The following is a 20,492-nucleotide window of genomic DNA, read 5'->3' on the forward strand; positions in this document are numbered from 1 at the left end:
AAGAAAAATCGATTACACGCTTTAATCGTGCTTATGATGATTTCAAGATAATGAGGACTTATAAGCAATTTAATGCGTTGGATTTTGAGAAACCAAAGCTTGAACCTTTTTGTACTTATTGAGAGTCTAAACACATCAAAGCTATGAAGCTTTTTGTACTTTTTATTGTGAGTCTAAGCACCATCATCATAACAAACATGAACAAAGTGAACCACCATTCTTGAACCCGTAGCACAGTATCCAAATCTATTGCGGTGATGAACCGAAACGCACTTACCGTGAGCAGAAATTGAAGATAAATTAGAATGGAGCTGTGAAATATATGGCAAATGTTGGTGAATTATAATATGATATAGGGGAAAAAAACCAGAGAAACAAGAAGTAACTTTAGATGTTTGATTCACTAGCAAGAATGACGAAATTTCAACCAATTTAAGAGGGAAAATTTGAGAAAAGATCAAGGATTTGGTCGACGATTTTAAGGGAAGTAGATAAATCAAGAAGCACCATATGCAACTTAGGGGTAGTTAGGACTTTTTATGTGATTGGGGACTGAGAGACAATTGAAATCAAGGTTTTATAGTTTGCTGTCGATGAAATTGGGAGAAATCGCTTCCTCCAACTATTTTCTCATAGAGTAGAATTTGATAAATATGGAATCTGGGGATGGAACCCTTTCTGCTACAGAGTTCCGCGTTGCTGCTTGTGCTTTCTCTGAGCTATGGAAAACATTCAACTCTTCTCTTCCACAATGGTCATGGGTTCCTTCTCCAAAACGATCTTGTGTTCATTATCAAAATGTAAATCATCTGTGTCGTGAAATACATCATTTTCGAGGCTTCTTTTTCCTGAATTTGTTATTTTCTTGTATTTTCGTAGATGGAAGGATATTTATCTTCGGAAAATGTGATTCTTCCCAGGTTTTGTGTGGTGGGTTTTTTTTATTTGTTAATATTTTATGCCATATTAGAGAAAGGTTGCAAAAAAGTTCAATCTTTGTCTCTTTTTGTAGGAAGATGATGTGATGGAGGAGGTAGAGTGTAGTTCTGCTGAGGAAGATGACTTTATTGACACGGCTAAATTAGTATGCATCTAATTCCTTTCTATGCCGCTGTTTTTCTGCTTTAAACATTGTAGATTTGTCAATATATACTCATCGAACTTATTATCCTCTAGTTTTTGTATTTCAAGCTCGAGCTTGGAAGTTTTTAGCCATCTAGAGGCACGTCTGCGTGCTAAATGGAGCAAGGTTTAGCTTAACTTTGGCTCAGCTTAGAGTTTGAATCCAAACTTGATTTGTTTGGATCCAACTGTAACATCAAGCTTTATCGAGCAAAAGTTCGAAATGCAACTTGAGCTAGTTAGCTATGCATTTTGAAAATATTAATATGTTTGTTAGATTTGCAAGCAGCTCGCAAATTGTCAGACAAATTAATTTGACCATATTTGAGATCTCTAATTTTATGGTCTCAAATAGAACTCGAATAATCTTTGAGTTGGTTCAAAAAGCTCGCAAGAAAGCTTGATTCATTGTAATTAGAGGCTTGATAACTAGCATTTTTAAGGGAGTTTTAATTGATTATTGCTTATTTTGGAGATCCCCAGTAGCAATAAAATTCATTCTGGAATTCTTGAGGTATCTTTGTCTTTCAGGGTATTTAACTCGGTTTTACTCGTAGATAGATTAAAAACATTCTTTTAATATTAATACACTATTCCATCCTGTATCATGTTTCCATTTAACTCTTTACTGTGTCAACATTAGAGATCTTCACTTATCCCAAATTTTATGTAACTTGAAAATATCACTTGCTTATAACTGATTGGTTTTATTTTCATTTTTCTCTTTCTTGACCATCAGACTTATCTTATTCATTGAGTGGCTTCATTTTTTCACTCACTACACTTTTTTATCTTCTTGTCCTGCTAGGTTCGAAATCATGATTCCGGAACTCATCACTACAACTTCCACATTGTCTACAGCTTTTCTTACAGGGTTCCCGTGCTTTATTTTCGCGCTTACTGCAGTGGTTAGTTGATTTTTTGTTCCTTTGTATAATATCCTCGATGAATCACTTTAAAAACTGAAAGGCTGTGCCGCGATTTTTTCTTCTTGATAGTTAAAACTTTAGGCGTGAGCAAACATAAGAGTTCGTTCTAGAAATTTGAACTATTTGGCTTTATATATTACATCCTCAAATTAGTCTTGGATTACCAATAGATATTATTAACTACCTGAAATCATTTATATAACAGCCAATGTCTGCGAAAACCATGATGTTCAAATACATACATCTGATGTAGGGAAATGTATACTGACTCTGGAAAGTCTACAGATGGACAACCTCTAGCATTAAAAGACATTGAAAAGGACATTTCAGTTAACTCTGTGCAGTTGCTAACAAAATCCAAGTGGACATTTCTCACTCAGGAGGTAAGCTTCGCGTTCGAGGCTCAGCTTGATTTGCTTACATTGCTTTCCCCAAGTTATGCCACGCATGAAGCCTTGAGCTTAATTCTTTTGAAAATATTTGTATTTATTTTGATTTGCTCAACACTATCCTAATCATATCAGGATTTTACATTGATTTTCTCCATTATAGCTTTTGGATATTTCGGAATGTTGTTAGGAGTTCATTTCCTGGCAAGTATGAATGGATGTTTGTGCTTCATATAATCATATTTATCCTAGTCTGAAGCAGCTAGATGGTCGAAAATCTTATCATTTGAATTGGAAATATATATTCGGATTGATTAGTCTTTAAATGATTCTGTCTTTTATCTTGTGATTTAAATTTTGGATTGATTTACTTCTCTATAGATATAGGTATCTCATCCTCTTAAAGGGTTTTTGACTAGCATCTTTCATCTCTTCATACTAAGAGATTGTAACAAACCAATGACATACTTCTCCACTCGTTACTCTCGTGAGTCGTGACTGTTTCGAAAGCTTTGGTGTTTTCTCGACTGCATGCGTGCATTCACTTCTGTTTGTGTGTAATTTTCCTTCAACATATAAGTTTCGGTTCCCAAAATATATGAACTCGCCCCTCCAAGTAAAATCATGGATGTGCCGATGCTTTTCTGTTTTCACTTGGTTAATTTGAACAAAGAAGAAAACTCTGTTTAGAACTATCATTGGTTTATAAGCTGAGTGTTTTGTGTAAATGAACTGTAGGAGCATCCCATATTGCATCTGCCATGGTATACATTACATCCCTGTGGGACAATGGAATGGATGAGGCTACTCTTAGGTAACAAAACTTGTATTGATCAAGGTGGCTCACCAATAGATAATATCTGGTCTCATGGTTTTCAGTTGTTGGACAAGTATTTGGGCTTAAAATTCCTTTTGAAATGGTGTAAGTATTGATAAAATATGTCGCCCACTGTTAGGTCTAAGCTCCATTTCATACTCAAATATCTCAGCTAATTGAATACAAAATCATACATCTGCTAAATATGGGTGATTCAGTCACTGTTATGTATCAAATATATTTCCTTCGATATAAGCACCTTTGAAGGCATCAAAAGTATTGGTTGAAAATAAAATCTTGAATTTCCATGGCTTGTGACATTACGAAGCGACAGTATACACATATATTCGACAAAAGCCACGAAATTCATTTTTCCCTGACAAAACTAGCCTTCTTGATTGAAAAAATCTCTAGTTAAATATACATGGAAATATCAAATTAAAATCAAACATCGCAAGAGTTAATCGCTTGAACTTGCAATACAAAAAAAAAAAAAAAAGATAGTAGCTGCGGCAGCAAGCATAGAGGGCACAAGTTGTACAGGAAAACGCCAAAGACTCCAAGAACTGAAGAGTCTGGCTCATCCTCGGTGAGGCCATAATTGCCTTCCGAGAAAACTAAACTGCGATACTGAGCACAGCACACTACGCTGATGTAATCTGTGCTCTTGAGCTTACCCAATGTTTTATTCGACGCTTTTAAAATAGCCATTTTCAATACACTTGATCTTTATCCCACCACTTTATTTAGCTCGTGAAGCCTCTTAATCTGTCATGAATACTACTCTGAAATAATGACATAAGGGTGCCGTTCTTGATGCTTTGTAAATGTCATACATAAGATTAGTTTTAGCAAACAACTGTTACACTAACTCTTCATTACAACAAACCTACCTTGCGTATGGAGTGAACCACAGTTAATGCTCCATCTTCACATTCACCGATTGCTGGTGGCATTTCTTCGGTGAGGTTAGAGAGCATCCAAAACAATCTCTACCAACTGAATGTTTCCACTCAACCTTGATGCCTTGTGGGAGGGCATGAACGAAAACCCGTCAACAAGCTTGGTGCACTTCAAACCCCATTTCACCATCAACAACTCAATTAAGTGATGCCCGCTGCACTAAGTCATAAACCAATCAACCAATTTTCCATTTAAAAAGGAAATTTGAGAGGACTATACACATGGATTTCATGTGGCCATGGGAAGAAGAAACACATCTCCCCCTCCCTCAGTTTTATCTTCATAAACGAGGCTCTGAAGCAGAATCTTTATAGAAAGTTAGAAACAAAAGTCCAAGAGCATGACAACCATTACGTTGAAGTTCAAGGTTTTTTTTGGAGAAGGTTAGTTTTCATGTTAAACTTCTCAATTCGTAACTCTGTCTTATTCAATTTGAGGAGGGAAATTAGAAATCATAACACGTATTTCTTGATCCACATCTTATAATATCAAAGTACCATAATAATGACCTTTTGTTCTCAATTCATAACTTTATGTATTATTCAATTTAATATCAAGTATATTTGTTCACATGTATGATAAGAGCAATAAATGTTTTCAAATTAGGAGACAAAAATAATTACTGCCCTACGAGGCTACATGAAGGAGTTATAATAACCCTCTCGACAACAATGCTTCACAGGACTTCATTAAGCACGATTTTTAAATATTACACAACTTGTACTCGTGCATAACAACTGTATTGATAAGCAACGAATAACATTTGATATTGATCTCCCAAATTATGGTTTATTTTGTCATGGCCACTATGGTCATGCAAAAATTATCTTAGTACCTTTTGTCCAACAAAATGTCAACTTTGTGAAGAAATAGACTGAGTACATCTTACAACACAAAATATATGGTTTGCACATGGATTATATTAAGTTTATCTAATTGTGCAATACATGCACAATAATCATATGTCAAAGCTCAAGAGCAAGGCATCTTCATAGAAAGAAAATAAGATATTCCGACCTATTTAACAAACTTCGGAATCTCAAACTTTTCAACTCCTTTTTCGATTTTCCCAGAAAAAAAAACATCTCCATAAGCTCAGTATCACTAAATGGGATCAAAATACGAAAATATTAAGTTTTATCACTTTATGTATTATATTTCTTCTTACTACTGTTTGAGTGTCCGCTTTAACACTCATAGTTGATATTAAAACATACTTCCCTACATAGAATAATGTTACTATTCTCTTCCGAAGCACGATCATTAATTTTAATCGTTATTCTCAAACCTAATAATGACCCTTTTTCAAGTGGAATTGCTTTTTGACTTATCCATTTATTTTCCTTCTTAAATTCCTTTAAGGTATAAATTATAATAACCCTCAATCTTATTGAGATGCCGACATGATCAGCTCCAGAGCATTGAAATGATTATATTTTCTTCACTCTTCCTACTGAAATTTCTTGGATTCATTGGCAAATTTTAAATTTACTATTTTCAACAAATTTTCATATTAAAAGTTCACATAAATGTGATTCGAAAATTGCCAAAATATATTAATCGTTTAAAAACAGAAATATGGTTACTTTTAATAAAAACCACCAATTCCGTGAGCTCTCTGTTTATTAAGCCAACCAAAACTTATCTGCAATTTATAAAAGAGATATGTATTTCAAATATTCATCTTGTTTTTGAAGTTAAAAAATTACTTTTTGATTATGTGATATGTTTGCATACTTACTTTGTCGAGAAACGTTATATGTTTGATTTCATAATATTATAACAATTATAACATGAACACATTTAACCCGCTATGTCTTTCCCACACAAAATCCTAGCTCTGCCACTACACATACCTAAGTACAGCAACCAATGTTCCTTAGCTAAGAAAAATAAATGAACATTGAAGCAGTTACCTTCTGTTGTGATAGGTTGTGATGAAAACAGAATCCAGATGTTTGTGGAGTAAAAATGAGACAGTTGCGAAAAGATCATCGAATTCTTAGCGCCAATATGCAATAAAATAACAATATCAGTTCACTACAATGGAAAAAGAAGTAAATATAATTTATATACAAGCCAGAGAGGAAGCCATCAAACTTACTGGTAGAATCATAGAGAACATCAGCTCCAAGAATGATATTAGGCTGCAAAGTGAAGACAGGAGCATCCCATACACCCCATGTTAGCCCCATTACCTACATCAAAGGAACCATGATTACCAAAAGATGCATCAATCTATGACTACATTACTCATCAATCTGTGTCTGGGAAAAGCACAACGATAGGATAAAAAGATTGAAATTTACTTTACACTTGATATCATTTAATTTACACACCCTCCTCATATTATCCAACACCTGTACATCGACAACAGAAACCAACAACAAAGTTTTAGCATAAAAAATTATTTACTAACGAACGAGGCTATAAAAAAGGCGTACGGAGATAACATTTTGATGTAGTGCAACGAATTACAGGGTTATTTTCAACATATCAAACAAAAATAGAAGACTCAGTGTACCAAAATAATACCTCCGATCTGTTTGAGTCATCCGTAAGTGTTACATCTGCACCCACTTTCACAGCAACCAATCCAGGCAGAGAAGTTCCAGCACCCAGCTGCTAAGGAGAAAAGTAGATTTTTAAAAAATTTAAAGAAACATGTTAACTAAATAAATTAAACTTGAGCAGAATTAGTTCTAAACCAAATGTGTTTTGAGAGAGACTGCAGCTGACAATTCGACTTACCTCAACAACATTAGCCCCAGAAAATCGTGTCCTCTGCTGCCAAATGTACTCAGCTAGAATAATACTACAGGGCCATACATACAATCCGTATTCTTCTTTCATGTTCTGATATGAAAGTCAATAAATATAGGGAGTCAAAACATTCGACTTCACATTTAGGTTTTCCTTTATGAAGAATTTGTTTAGAGGAAAGGTTTTGTAGCAGTGTACTCAAATGAATTAAGTAAAAAGACTAGCTCAAATTAGTTCCTAAATATTTGATGTCCTAGCAAATCAAAATAATTCAAATGTGCAATAGGTTATTATATATTGAAACTAATAAGCCCTGGATCCTGAAAATCCAAACACATCCCCAGCTTCACTCTGTCAAATTCTGTGCCTCTGATGTGGTTACTTACCTCAATGATGCTGATGGAGAAACCATCCTCCGTTTCACCAAAATGATGTTCAGATATCGTGGTCATTCCATGGTCAAGCAATGATTCATCTGAAAGTACTTCATTGTTCTCCGTAAATGGTTCCTGAAAGGGGAGCAGAATCTCAAAGATGGTTAAGCAATCTCTTAATTGAGATTTAACAAGCAGTCTATTGTTCCATGCCGACACCACAATCTTGAGATACAAGTTTGCAAACCTTTTTTTTTTTGGCAATTTTAACTTTGTTTCCAAATCGAACACTTGCCAAAGACAACTGATGTACAGTATTTTGAACAATAATGAGTATTTTCTTCACCAATGAACTTTGATGCAATAAAATATATTCCTAGCATCTAGATCACACGCAAATCCTACAAAATAAAGATACTGCAGATTATGCTAAACCTCTAAATACAAGAGCTAGCTTTTCGCAAGTTAATGTACATCTCCCATTCCCTGAAGAACCCACATTTAATTTAAAACTTCTAAATACATTTACAGTTTAAATGAACATCAGACAATAGGAATTCGGTATCATATCACTCAAATATCCATAAACCCTAATTACCTCACTCTTCTCTTCTTCTTCTTCCGACTGAGTATTCGAATCCATTCTTGGACTTCGCCCTGGAACTGGAAATGGTATGCAATTTTGCTGAACCACGACGCAAGTTGGCCCGACAGATGAAATGAAAAAAGGGCTCCTACGTTTTGGGCTTTTCGCAATCAGCCCCACATATCCAATAATAGGCCCATTACTTTTTTCTGCTTTCGTGGATATCTACAACAATTCACCGAGTTCACCTAGTGTATACTAAACATAAAGATCGTGGGTTCCATCGTCATTAAAAAAAAAAAAATTTAATCATTTTAATTTTGAATTTTGAATTTTGAATTTGAATTTACTTATCCATCACACACTCATTTGATCTGCGCAACACATCAAACAAGTTATGAATTCTGCCGTCGGGGATAAGTTCATAGTAACTCGTATCTATCAACAAAACAAGTTTATCCAAACATTTTTTACTTGAGGTCGAAATAATAAATCGCTACTTCTAGTAACACCCTTTGCTATTTAACATCAACAATATTGAAAATGATTTCTTTTTAAAAAAATGAAATCAAATACATACCATATTTATTTTTTTAAAATTGAATATATTTGGTAGAGATTGATAGTGTCTCCAACAATCGCAGCATGTGTAACGAAATTGTGGGGGCGACTGGCGGGGAGATGTCGTTCATGAAATGAAATACATACGCGCGCACCTGGGCTGCCTCCTTTTGTATTCATCGCAGATGACACTTCCACTCCAATGGCACGTCGGTACTCATGTTGTGTCACAAGTACACTTCATCGTAACATTTGTGACAAACAAGTAGGCCATGACGGCCTTGGGGTGATGAGTTCGTGGTTTGAATTGACAAAATTCAAATTATTATTAAATTTATTCCATAAGTTATATCAAGTTAAATAATTTCAACATTAATTCTTGTTAAATGTCAAAAATCAGCTGGTTCATTCACGGGCTTGACTGGTGTGTTAATTGTCTCACCGACTGTATTAAGTTATTTGGAGTTGTATATATGAATTTGATCATCATATCTCTTTAGTTAATTTTTGAGAATCAATTACATCTAAATCTCAATCTTAAATGTTTCTGTTAGCGTAAATTAATTTTTTTTGTTTATAAAATGACAAAAACTTGTGTGAGACGGTCTCACGGGTCGTATTTAGTGAGACGGATCTCTTATTTGGGTCATCCATGAAAAAATATTACTTTTTGTGATAAGAGTATTATTTTTTATTGTGAATATCGGTAGAATTGACCGATCTCACAGATAAAGACTCGTGAGACCGTCTCACAAGAAACGTACTCTTGTAAAAGTGAGCATGTAATATGATGAAAGGAGCCCGTGTTGTCCCAGCTAGCGATGGGGCCGGGCGTTGCCGCTCACGATCATCGATTAATTATAATTAATACGGGAATTTCCTAACAATGCGACAAATATTGTATGCCGACAGCCAACTACTCCCGCCAAATATATGCGGTCAAACCAAATAACTAGATGTTACTTAGATGTTATTTTTTTCCCCAAGTGCTATAAAAACATTCAGGTATAATAATTGTCCTTGTTAAAAGAACGATCGAATCATAATATTTATGTTTTAAAATATTCGAATTGTATTTTTGTTATCAATTATAGTTTTTGGTTAAACGGCAGTCGCTCGATCCTACGAAAAATCTATTAACAATTTCGAATATTTCAATTTTGATTGAAAAAATGTCATGAAAGTAGAGCAACGTGGTCTGGATATTAATTCGAATGAAATTTTACATAATATAACCTGCTACGTTTGATTTATATAAAGTTGTATCATCAAAATATATCTAACTTTGTAAGGAAATTAAGACTTGGAGATATAGTGATTGTAGTAAAACTATTTATAAGGAGTGCTTTTTATAAGAATATTATAACTTGATTTATATACTATGACTAAATACTAATGTTTGTATTTTGCTGCAATTCTATTTTATTTTATTTTATTTTTGCTAATTATTCAGATATTATGTTTCGTTTTCATGATATGTATGCAATCATGTTTACCGTCAGTTACGATTAAACACGCCTGATTATGTATACATTTTTGAAATAAATTGTGTTTTGTCTTTATCTATAAATTATATTATGTAATTTCTCTCTATTTTCTTATGAATGGTGGCATTATTTATTTTTTGTGGGAATATTTTTGAAAAGGTTAAGGTACTATGAAATGTCCGTGTATAATTCTGAGAGCATCTCCAATCATGACAACATGATGGTATTAACATTAATGTGGTGCCATGAATGTTGCCCCAAAAAATTTAGATTTTAATTAAATAATAAATTTTATAATTGTTTTTTATTTTATATGATTTTAAATAAATATTAAATTGCTTTTCTTCAAAATCTTGATATATTAATTATAAAAATTTAATACTTTGATTTTAGATTAATTAACTGTAAAAAAATATAAAATTAACAAATAACCAAATTAAATTACTAGTTCGTTAAAAATATTACAAATGACAAATAACAAATATGATGAAACGACAACTAAACACGATAACAACTAACAGACAACAAAATTACGAAACATAAAAATATAAATTTATGAAAATAAATTGATTTTTAGATTTTTAATAATTAATTCATATTTTAATATATAAATTATAAGATTTAATTATTATCGTAACTACAAATATTTATTAGAAAATAATAATATTAATATTTAAATAAAAATTATTCTAAATATATTGTATTTTATTAAAAAATGTATTACAGACTAGTTAGAGATGGTTTTTATGTAGTACAAATATAACATAGAATATATTGTAGCGTAATATAATGAATGGAATATTTGAGTAGAAACGTATTTCATCTTGAGTAGAAATACCCAACAGTTGATATTTGATTTATTTCCGAAAATAAATGTATGTATTTTGTAAAAATATAATGATAATCATTTAAGTGTAGTACTGATAGAAAATTAAATTATACTTCTGAGCTATTTTAAATTTTGTATTTTTATGCCCATTCTTAATATTATAATATAGTAGAATTATTATTGTCATCGTAGAGTGGGTCTTTTTTAAAAAAAAATAGAAAAATAAAAACACAAATTTACGTGCATCTCTCTGTTAGGATCAGAAACGTGTTTAAGGAGTATGAATAAATGCTTTAAAAAAATTTGCAATTAAAAGAGATACAAAAGATCGTTTTTGAAATGTTAAAAAATAACAAAGTATTGAGAAATTTTTTGGTTCTAAATCAAACGAAAAACTCAAAATAATCTTTCTATAAATCGATTAATCATTTTATAAAGTATTTAAAAATGTGCAGTTGAAATAATAAAAACGGTTTGATTGAAACATTTTATCAAACACTTGATATACAATATTTTGATATTTGAAAGACTAATAAAATGTTTAAACGATATATCTTAAAAACAATAGCAATAATAAAATGCAATAAAGTAAGAGACACAAATTTGTTTATGGATGTTCAGAGATAAAATTCTTACTGTCATTTGTTCTTCTATTTAGGAAGGATTCATCAGAAGACTTTAATTTATACAAATCTTTTATACAAACTCATTTCGACGTAGAACGGATCCCTTGCCTAATCAAAATTTCTAGCACACTCTCGATTGTAGGTCGCAACCTCACAATCCACATAATGTTTAATGTCTCTTATGCTAAAAATACAAACATAATCTTTAATGTTTTCATGTGAAAACTATCACTCAATTATTCTTGAAGCTCAATTTCTTTTGTGTGAGTGATTGTGTGTGAGGAAAATTAATCTATTACAGTGTATAAACTCTCAAATGCATCCTCACACACAAGTGAATATACTCTCGAATGCTGGAATTTCCAAGTGGTCGGGTCGGATTTGAGCATCAGAAATTTTGGAGCAGTCCGGTCGGATTTGAGCATGTTTGACTTTGAGCTGTTGGATTTTGAACCAAGTCTAGTTGGTCTCTTCTCTTGATTATAACTCTTTATTCATTAATTTTTAAGCAAATTAGTTAATATGAAAGTTGTATTTCTTTCTCGTAGGTTTCAAAAGAATCAAGAATCACTTATTTTCGATTTCATATGAGAGACATATGCTCGTAATATTAGAACTGCTTGAAAACCTATCCGACGAACGGCTGGAAGTATTGTGGTCCGGTCCAGTGATTATAACTATTGTTTCTTTGATTTCTGGGCTATGTGGTGAGCATGAAAGCTGTAACTCTTTTTTCTTACCTTTCAAAAAAATCCAAAATCATTTACCTTTCAAAAAAATCCAAAATCATCAAATTTCAAGTTCATATAAGATAAATATGCTTGAATACTAGCACTGCGGATAACTAGCCGCTTATTGTGTCTGCGACTACCAGTTTGAACTTACAACCACTATTTTGCCTAGATAACATCCGAACTAGCCCTACCGATTTAAAATATTACTTGTAGTAAATTGATTTTTATGTTAATCCGGTTTGCTCGCTGGTCATTTAGATTACTGAGATACGATATATAATCGAAATTTGAAGCTCGCCGGAGTCTAGTCGTTCGCCAAATTTGAGTTTCAACTTCCAACTTGAGGTTTCAACTTTACATATAAGTAAATATGTTAGAAATACAATAACAAATTTTGTTTTCATCAAAATCAAGATTGTCAGTGTTTGCGCAACCCAACAATCTCCATCCTCGTTAAGGATGACAATGGGAAGAGTCTAAACTCGACAATTGAGTAAGGTTAAGACGTGGTCAAACGGGTCCCAAGCAGGTCGAGGGCGGGTCCTGACCCACCGCGCACACACACACACACACACACACACACACATATATATATGTATGTATATTTATTTATTGAATTTTTTCATTTTTTTAATAGATGGGAACCCGCAGCCGCTACCTTTCGGTACCCATTAGGTAAACTCTTGTATTAACACGATATCTTGCAAACCATGTTAGTCCAGTAAATCACATTAGATAAGCCATGTGAGACAAACTCGCCTAAAAATGTGCTGGTAGGGTAATCCAACTTTTAGTCATTGGTCAAACATTCACCTACTTCACTAATTCGGATACCACTTGAAAGTTGATTTTTTTCATTCTTTGGTAAAATCAATATTTAGTGCTCATTACTAACGATTATTAATCATCGGACGAATTTTTTAAAATTTCTTTTATTATTTTTAAGAAAAATATTATTTTTTGTTCAGAGAAAAAATTACTAGTTTTGTATATTTCATTCTTAATTTTTTTTAGTCCTTTAATTTTTCATCTTTAGATAATATTTGGTATGCAATTTACTATTTATCAGTATAATTCTTTTTGTGTACATATTCAATAGTGGAGTTGGTCACAATTAAATTTGTAACAAGTTTCGGACCGACCAGTTAATGTCATTTACATGAGTTTTCTTCTAAACTACGCAGGAATCGTGATTGCTTCCACCATTTCTTTGAAAATTAATTTTATAAAATCAAACACCGCAAATCCCAAATATATATATTTCATAAAATGAGTTGGACCAAGTCACAAATATATTTTAAAAAAATGTACATTCTTGGGATAATTAAAAAATTTATCCCGAACTAAAATTGCATACATAATATTTTATATGGTATTATCGTCCACATATATATGAATATTATTATTGAACAAAAAATCATCTATACCCAATAAATAAATAGTTTAATGGGTTTATTGCCCAATCCTAATATATAAACACCGTGTTTGCACCAAAAATAAATTATTGGCCAAGAAATTATGAATGAAAGATCAAAAAGTTTAAAAATATTTTAAGCATATTAGGGTAAAAGATGTTGAGCAACTAATTGCTTGAAAAATTGACCAAGTCTTTGGACGACTCTCCCAACTAACCAACATGCAGTGACGTGAAAGATTGGAAAACAATGGGAAAGAAGCGCATGGAGTTGGAAATCGTAGGCTGAACAAAAAGAAACAATCGACAGAACAAAGAAACACAGTCAACAACACATTCAACACAAATATGCAAATACTCTCTACAAAATTTTAGTCTTCGAGATTCCTAATCTCTAGTATTTCCAATAAATTTCTAGCGTCTTTGGTATTATCATTTCATATTTCAGTATAATTTTATTATATTTTCATGTTTTTTAATTTTTTACTGATTTATATATACATAATCATGTTGAGATTTTATTATTCAATTTTTAGTGTCATTTCCATCCATTTACTCTATTTTGGTAGCATATTTCTTATGAGATAATAAATAATAATCAAATTAGGTATTCATAGTCATTTTGTGTTTAGAAGTTATATTTTTTATGTTTTACTCAGTTTGGTGTTTTTAGCACTTGACATGCTCGCATCTACAAAAATTGTGCAAACCAAATTGGCATGTCCAGTAGGATCGGAGATATGCCTCCAAAGACGAGAAAATTTTGAGGGGAGTGGAAGTTCCATCAAACCTTGAAGATGATATGATTGACGAAAGTGCACATAAAGTTTTTGTTCAAGACATAATTGAACAAATATATGGCCAACATCATGGCCATGTGTTGTGTTGCGCAGCAATTGAGTAAATTGATCAAAACGAGAATAACCGCAACTCCTCTCCGAGATCACAAGATTGTACGCAAGAAATTTTAGTCTCAAGAAAACAGAACAAACACACAAGAATTATAGTGGTTCAGATTCGAATTGAATCCTACATCCACTTGGAGCACAGCCAAGAAATTCCACTAGAATCAAAATAACAAGGTACACAATAATGAGATTTCAAGAACACTCTATGTTCTTCCTCACAGGAGTTTTTTTTCCTCTTGCTTCCTATCTCTTTCTATTGCTTCATACAGTGGTGTATTATGAGAGATAGCTTCTATATATTTTCACGTGTCTTGCACACACCTGCATGTATATTTTGCAAGCCCATTTATTAAAGAGAAAATATCCTAACTACCATAACCCACCAATCTTCTAGAAGATAACCAAGTTGCTGGACTCAAATTGACCAAGTCAAGTTGACATGTTTAGTCTTTATCCAACAATTCTCCACCTGATTCATCATGTTAACTTCTTGGCCGTCTTTCTCCTCCACCTCCAGCTAAGGTGTCTTGATGACTTTGATTAGTTTCAAGCAATGTAAGAATTTGTGACTTGGCACTACTTTGGTAAGCATATATGCCGGGTTGTCTTCTGTGGGAATTTTCATTACTTGACTGTTCCTTGAGCCATTATATCTCTGATGAAATGTAGCCTAACATCAATGTGTTTGGTTCTCTCGTGATGAACGGGGTTCTTCACAAGTTGAATAGCTCCTTGACTGTCGCACCACACTGCTGCTTTCAGTTCCTTCCCTTCTAGTTCTTCAACAAGTCCCTTGATCCACAGAGCTTCTTTAAATGCTTCTGTTGCTGCTACATACTCTGCTTCAGTTGTTGATAAGGCTACAATTGGTTGTAAGGTAGCTTTCCAACTGACCAAGTTGCCATAGAGAGTGAAAAGATAACCAGTATGTGATCTCCTCTTATCTTGGTCTCCTGCAAAATCCGAATCTACATATCCAGAGATATCATCATCAAGCTTCCATGTATCGTTGTATTCGAGTGCAGAGCTTTGTGATCCTTTCAAGTACCTTAACACCCACTTGACTGCTCTCCAATGTTCAAGGCCTGGATTAGACATCAACCTGCTTATTATACTTGTGGCATATGCAATATCTGGTCTTGTGCAGACCATTGCGTACATCAAGCTTCCTGTTGCACTGGAGTAGGGAATTTTCTGCATATGTTTTTCCTCTTCTTCACCTTGCGGTGACTTATCTGAGCTGAGTTTGAAATGAGCTCCTAATGGCATAATTACTGGTTTTGATTCTTCCATGGAGAACCTGCTTAAAATCTTTCTGATATAGGCTTCTTGAGACAGAATTAGCTGCCCCTTATGCCTGTTTCTCACAATTTGAATGCCCAAGATTTTTGAAGCTTTTCCCAAGTCTTTCATTTCAAACTTCAACCTCAATAACTTCTTCAAGTTATCAATTTCCGTTTTACTCTTACTTGCAATTAGCATATCATCTACGTATAACAACAAGTAAATCGGATGACCATTCGATGGTTTCTTGAAGTATACGCAGCTATCATAGGAGCTTCTGATAAATTCCAGACTTGACATGTATTGATCAAACTTTAGATACCATTGTCTCGGTGCTTGTTTCAATCTATAAAGAGACTTGTTTAGTAGACACACCTTTTGATCACTTCCAGCTTTTACATATCCTTCCGGTTGAGCAATGTATATTGTTTCTTCAAGATCACCATGAAGAAACGCGGTTTTAACATCCATTTGCTCAAGTTCAAGGTCATAGTAGGTTACCAAGGATAAAAGTATCCTAATCGAGGTATGTTTTACAAAATGTGAAAAAATCTCGTTGAAGTCTATTCCTTCCTTTTGTGCAAATCCCTTTGCTACAAGCCTAGCCTTGTACCTTGGTTTCTCAACACTTGGAATCCCTTCTTTGAGTTTGTACACCCATTTACAGCCTATTATCTTCTGTTTTTCTGGTGCATCAACTAACTGCCATGTCTGATTTTTTGTGAGAGAATTAATCTCATCATCCATAGCTTTCTCCCATTCAGATTTCTCTTTACTGATCATGGCAGCTCGGTAACTTCTTGGTTCATCACCAACCACTTCTTTTGCTGCTGCAAGTGCATATGCCGTGAGTTCAGCATATCCAAGTCTGTCAGGAGGTCTTATGTCCCTTCTTATTCTGTCCCGAGCTAGTTGGTATCCTCTAAGTTCATCATTTTCATTGTTAGTTTGTATCTGAGAAACATCTGGATGATTTTCACCTTCTAACTCCACCTTAAGAGGTGTTTCATCACATGTATTCTCAGGTTCTTGGGTGATTTTAGTTGTGATTTTTTATCCTTGTTCAAGCATTTCTTACTCATGGAAGATCACGTCTCTGCTGGAAATTACCTTGGACCCTTTGTCATCTGTCAACCAGCACCTGTAGCCTTTTACACCATCTGAATATCCAAGAAATTTACATTTCTTGGACCTTGGTTCCAATTTGCCTTCATTTACATGGACATATACTGGGCAGCCAAAAATCCTCAAATTATTGTAACTAACTGACCTTCTTGTCCATATTTCTTCTGGGGCTTTAAAGTTTAAGGCTGTTGATGGGCATTTATTTATCGAATACACTGCTGAATTCACAGCCTCTCCCCAAAATTGTTTACCAAGGTTTGCAAATGTTAGCATACATCGCACCTTCTCAAGAATGGTCCTATTCATTCTTTCTGCGATCCCATTCTGTTGTGGAGTCTTCCTTACAGTTTTGTGTCTAGCTATGCCATGCTCTTTACAAAACTCATTGAATTCCCCATCAACATACTCAAGGCCATTATCAGTGCACAACCTTTTAATTCTTTTGCCCGTTTGATTTTCGATTAAGGTCTTCCATTGTTTAAATGTCTTGAAAGCTTCATTCTTGTGCTTTAGTGTATATATCCATACTTTCCTTGAGAAATCGTCTATGAAAGTAATGAAATATCTGGCTCCACCTAGAGTTTTTGTAGTGCTTGGCCCCCAAACGTCACTGTGAATATAATCAACAGTCCCTTTTGTAGTATGTGATCCACTTGAGAATTTCACTCTAGTTTGTTTCCCAAATATGCAATTTTCACAAAACTCTAATTTCTCAACTAGATCCTCACCAAATACGCCTTGTTTATTCAGCTCATCTAAGCCCCTTTGACTGACGTGTCCTAACCGTAGATGCCATAGCTTGGTCATATCAGCTTTTTCTTTAATGACTGTGTTAACATTAGGCACATAAGTGTTTCCTTGAAGCTCATATAGGCCATGTGTTTTAATACCCTTCATTAGAAGTAAGGATCCTGAGAAAACTTTTAGGACTCCACCTACTGCTCTAAATGTGCATCCTTTACTGTCTAAGCTCCCAAGTGAGATTAAATTTCTCTTGAGCCCGGGAACATGTCTCACATCGGTAATAGTTTTGATTGTGTTGTTTGCCATCTTGATTTTGATTGTTCCAACATGTATCACTGAACATTGAGCATCATTCCCCATTATCACCTTTCCACCATCACACAACTATTATAAGCCTCGAACCAACCCCTGTTTGGAGTCATGTGGAAGGTACAGCCAGAGTCAAGTATCCACTTTTCTTCCTCTTGGTTTATTGTGACAGTTAAGACGTCTGAGGTTTCATATCCTTCTGATATCATTGCTGCATCATCAGATTCAGTATTATAGCCTTTGTGTCTCTCATTTCCCCCTCTTCTTCTGTCAGGACAATCACGCTTGAAATGGCCTTCTTTATGACAGTGGAAACATTTTAATTTTCCTTTAGACTTTGATCGACTTCTTTTTCTCGGCCCTTTTGGATCTCTCTTATCTGATCTGCCTCTAGCGGACAGTCCTATGCCATCATAATTTTCTTTCGTATTAATTCCTTCGACCTCTTTGGATTTAATGGCTGTTAGTACTTCCTCCAGTGTCAAAGTTTCCTTGGCATATTTCATCGTTTCAACAAAGTTTGAGTGTGTTCTTGGCAATGAATTCAGAATTAATATTGCCTTATCCTCATCTTCAACTTTGATACCAAGATTCTCAAGATTGATGACAATACGATTAAAGTCATCAAGATTATCCTCTAAACTCTTTTCCTCCAACATTTTAAACCCAAAGAGCTTTCCCTTGAAGTGAATGCGATTGTACAGATTGTTGGTCATGTACAACTGCTCTAATTTTTGCCAAACTCCAGCTGCCGTTGATTCTTTATCAACCTCTCGAAGGACTCTGTCACTGAGATACAAGATTATCGTGCTGTAGACTTGTTCAAGAATATCCGCTTTTTCATCGTTGCTCATCGTCACAGGCAATTTGTTTTCTCCTTCCAGGGTTTTCGCCACCTTCATCTAGACCAAGACAGCCTTCATCCTCTTTCTCCAGATCGAGAAGTCAGTTTTGCCATCGAATTTTTCAATCTCAACTTTCGATATTCCCATTCTTGTCACGAAAAAATAAAACGATAGCTCTGATACCAGTTTGTTGTGTTGCGCAGCAATTGAGTAAATTGATCAAAACGAGAATAACCGCAACTCCTCTCCGAGATCACAAGATTGTACGCAAGAAATTTTAGTCTCAAGAAAACAGAACAAACACACAAGAATTATAGTGGTTCAGACTCGAATTGAATCCTACATCCACTTGGAGCACAGCCAAGAAATTCCACTAGAATCAAAATAACAAGGTACACAATAATGAGATTTCAAGTGCACTCTCTGTTCTTCCTCACATGAGTTTTTTTCCTCTTGCTTCCTATCTCTTTCTATTGCTTCATACAGTGGTGTATTATGAGAGATAGCTTATATATATTTTCACGTGTCTTGCACACACCTACATGTATATTTTGCAAGCCCATTTATTAAAGAGAAAATATCCTAACTACCATAACCCACCAATCTTCTAGAAGATAACCAAGTTGCTGGACTCAAATTGACCAAGTCAAGTTGACATGTTGAGTCTTTATCCAACACCATGGTACATTCTCAAACCAATGTAAGAGAAATCAAAGCAAGAGAAAGAACCAATGTAGGAGAAATCAAAACAAGAGAAATAGAAAGCGTCAAAGCTTCTGGCCGATGGTATCCTTGCGTATGTGAAAGCAGTGGTGAGGCAGACGATGAGCAGATCTTAGAGTGTGAATCATGGGGAGTGATCAACCCATAAATGTAAAAAAAGATTCAGGGAGTTCCAAGGCATGCGATATTCATCACTCAATCTCAATACACTACAAGAAAAATGATTTTCCGCAGCACGTCATCAACAGCGTGCATTAAAAGCACGCTGCGAATACTACTTTTAACGGTGTGCACCCATATGTGCGCTGTTAATATTGTTGCACTTGACAGAAATAACGGCGTGCATTAAAAGCACGTTGCGGATAGTAATATCCGCAGCTTGCATTTATGTGTGCTGTTAATAAATTATATAAACGACATCGTGCAGTTATATATGAGCTGTTAATAATCTATGCAATTTTCGCAGCGCACAATAAAGACAAGCCGTTAATAATATTATTAACAGCGTGCATGTTTATGTGTGCTGCTAAAAGTAAATCATTTTTTTAAAAAAAACCGTGTTTAGACATTAACGACGTACATTAATCGCACGCCGTCAATAGTATTATTCACGGCATGCATATTATTAGCACGCTGTGGAAAATGAGTGCGAATTTTTAAATTAGCGACGGTTTTGGTAAAACCGTCGCTAATTTAAAGGTTGCGACGGTTTATAATAAACCTTCGCCGATTTAAAATCTGTGACGTCTTAATAAAAACACCAGTCGCTAAAAGCGACAGTTATTACTAACGGTCGCTAAACGGTCGCTATTATCGACAGTTATATTTTAACCGTCGCTAATAGCGACGAATTAATGGACAAACATCGCTAATAGTCGCAAATTGCCTATAAATATCCGATTTTCGTTCCATTTTTCCTCCAAACCACTTCACAACACTTAAAATTTTTCTCTTTTATAC

The 20,492-nt window shown here is 34.2% G+C and overlaps 2 protein-coding genes across 8 annotated transcripts; one reads left to right on the forward strand and one right to left on the reverse strand.

Moving 5' to 3' along the window:
* The first annotated feature begins 50 nt into the window (after positions 1 to 50).
* LOC142541176 (ubiquitin-like-conjugating enzyme ATG10) lies at positions 51 to 3,761 on the forward strand. Its single transcript, XM_075647823.1, is given in 7 exon segments — positions 51 to 800; positions 880 to 930; positions 1,013 to 1,084; positions 1,931 to 2,030; positions 2,337 to 2,434; positions 3,179 to 3,293; positions 3,296 to 3,761. Coding segments are annotated over 7 exon segments (654 nt in total). The 5' UTR covers positions 51 to 653; the 3' UTR covers positions 3,367 to 3,761.
* Positions 3,672 to 8,108, reverse strand: LOC142541174 (uncharacterized). Of its 7 annotated transcripts, XR_012819252.1 has the most exons (10): positions 7,956 to 8,108; positions 7,370 to 7,492; positions 6,972 to 7,076; positions 6,756 to 6,845; positions 6,530 to 6,580; positions 6,325 to 6,418; positions 6,137 to 6,221; positions 4,151 to 4,374; positions 3,999 to 4,025; positions 3,672 to 3,923 (listed from the first exon to the last, which is right to left on the reverse strand). XR_012819252.1 is itself a non-coding variant. In XM_075647822.1 (8 exons), the coding sequence occupies exons 1-8, from the start codon at positions 7,998 to 8,000 to the stop codon at positions 4,227 to 4,229; spliced, it is 738 nt and encodes a 245-aa protein (XP_075503937.1). In that variant the 5' UTR covers positions 8,001 to 8,108; the 3' UTR covers positions 4,052 to 4,226. The 7 variants fall into 7 exon arrangements, 2 of the variants coding, with proteins under 2 accessions (XP_075503937.1, XP_075503936.1); XR_012819250.1 differs by having other exon boundaries at positions 3,672 to 4,042; XR_012819251.1 differs by lacking the exon at positions 3,999 to 4,025 and having other exon boundaries at positions 3,672 to 3,929; positions 4,147 to 4,374.
* Positions 8,109 to 20,492: the final 12,384 nt, after the last annotated feature.

Source organism: Primulina tabacum, chromosome 3, assembly GCF_025594145.1.
Source record: "Primulina tabacum isolate GXHZ01 chromosome 3, ASM2559414v2, whole genome shotgun sequence".
NCBI classification, from domain to species: Eukaryota; Viridiplantae; Streptophyta; class Magnoliopsida; order Lamiales; family Gesneriaceae; genus Primulina; species Primulina tabacum.

Bases quoted from the DNA above. Each gene is read 5' to 3' on its own strand.
- LOC142541174 (XM_075647821.1), bottom strand. From the start codon at position 8,000: ATGGATTCGAATACTCAGTCGGAAGAAGAAGAAGAGAAGAGTGAG. The intron at 7,077-7,369 runs GTAAGTAACCAC...CTTTCATATCAG, and splicing joins TCTCCATCAGCATCATTGAG to AACATGAAAGAAGAATACGG. The intron at 6,419-6,529 runs GTAAATTTCAAT...CCTTTGATGTAG, and splicing joins TAAATGATATCAAGTGTAAA to GTAATGGGGCTAACATGGGG.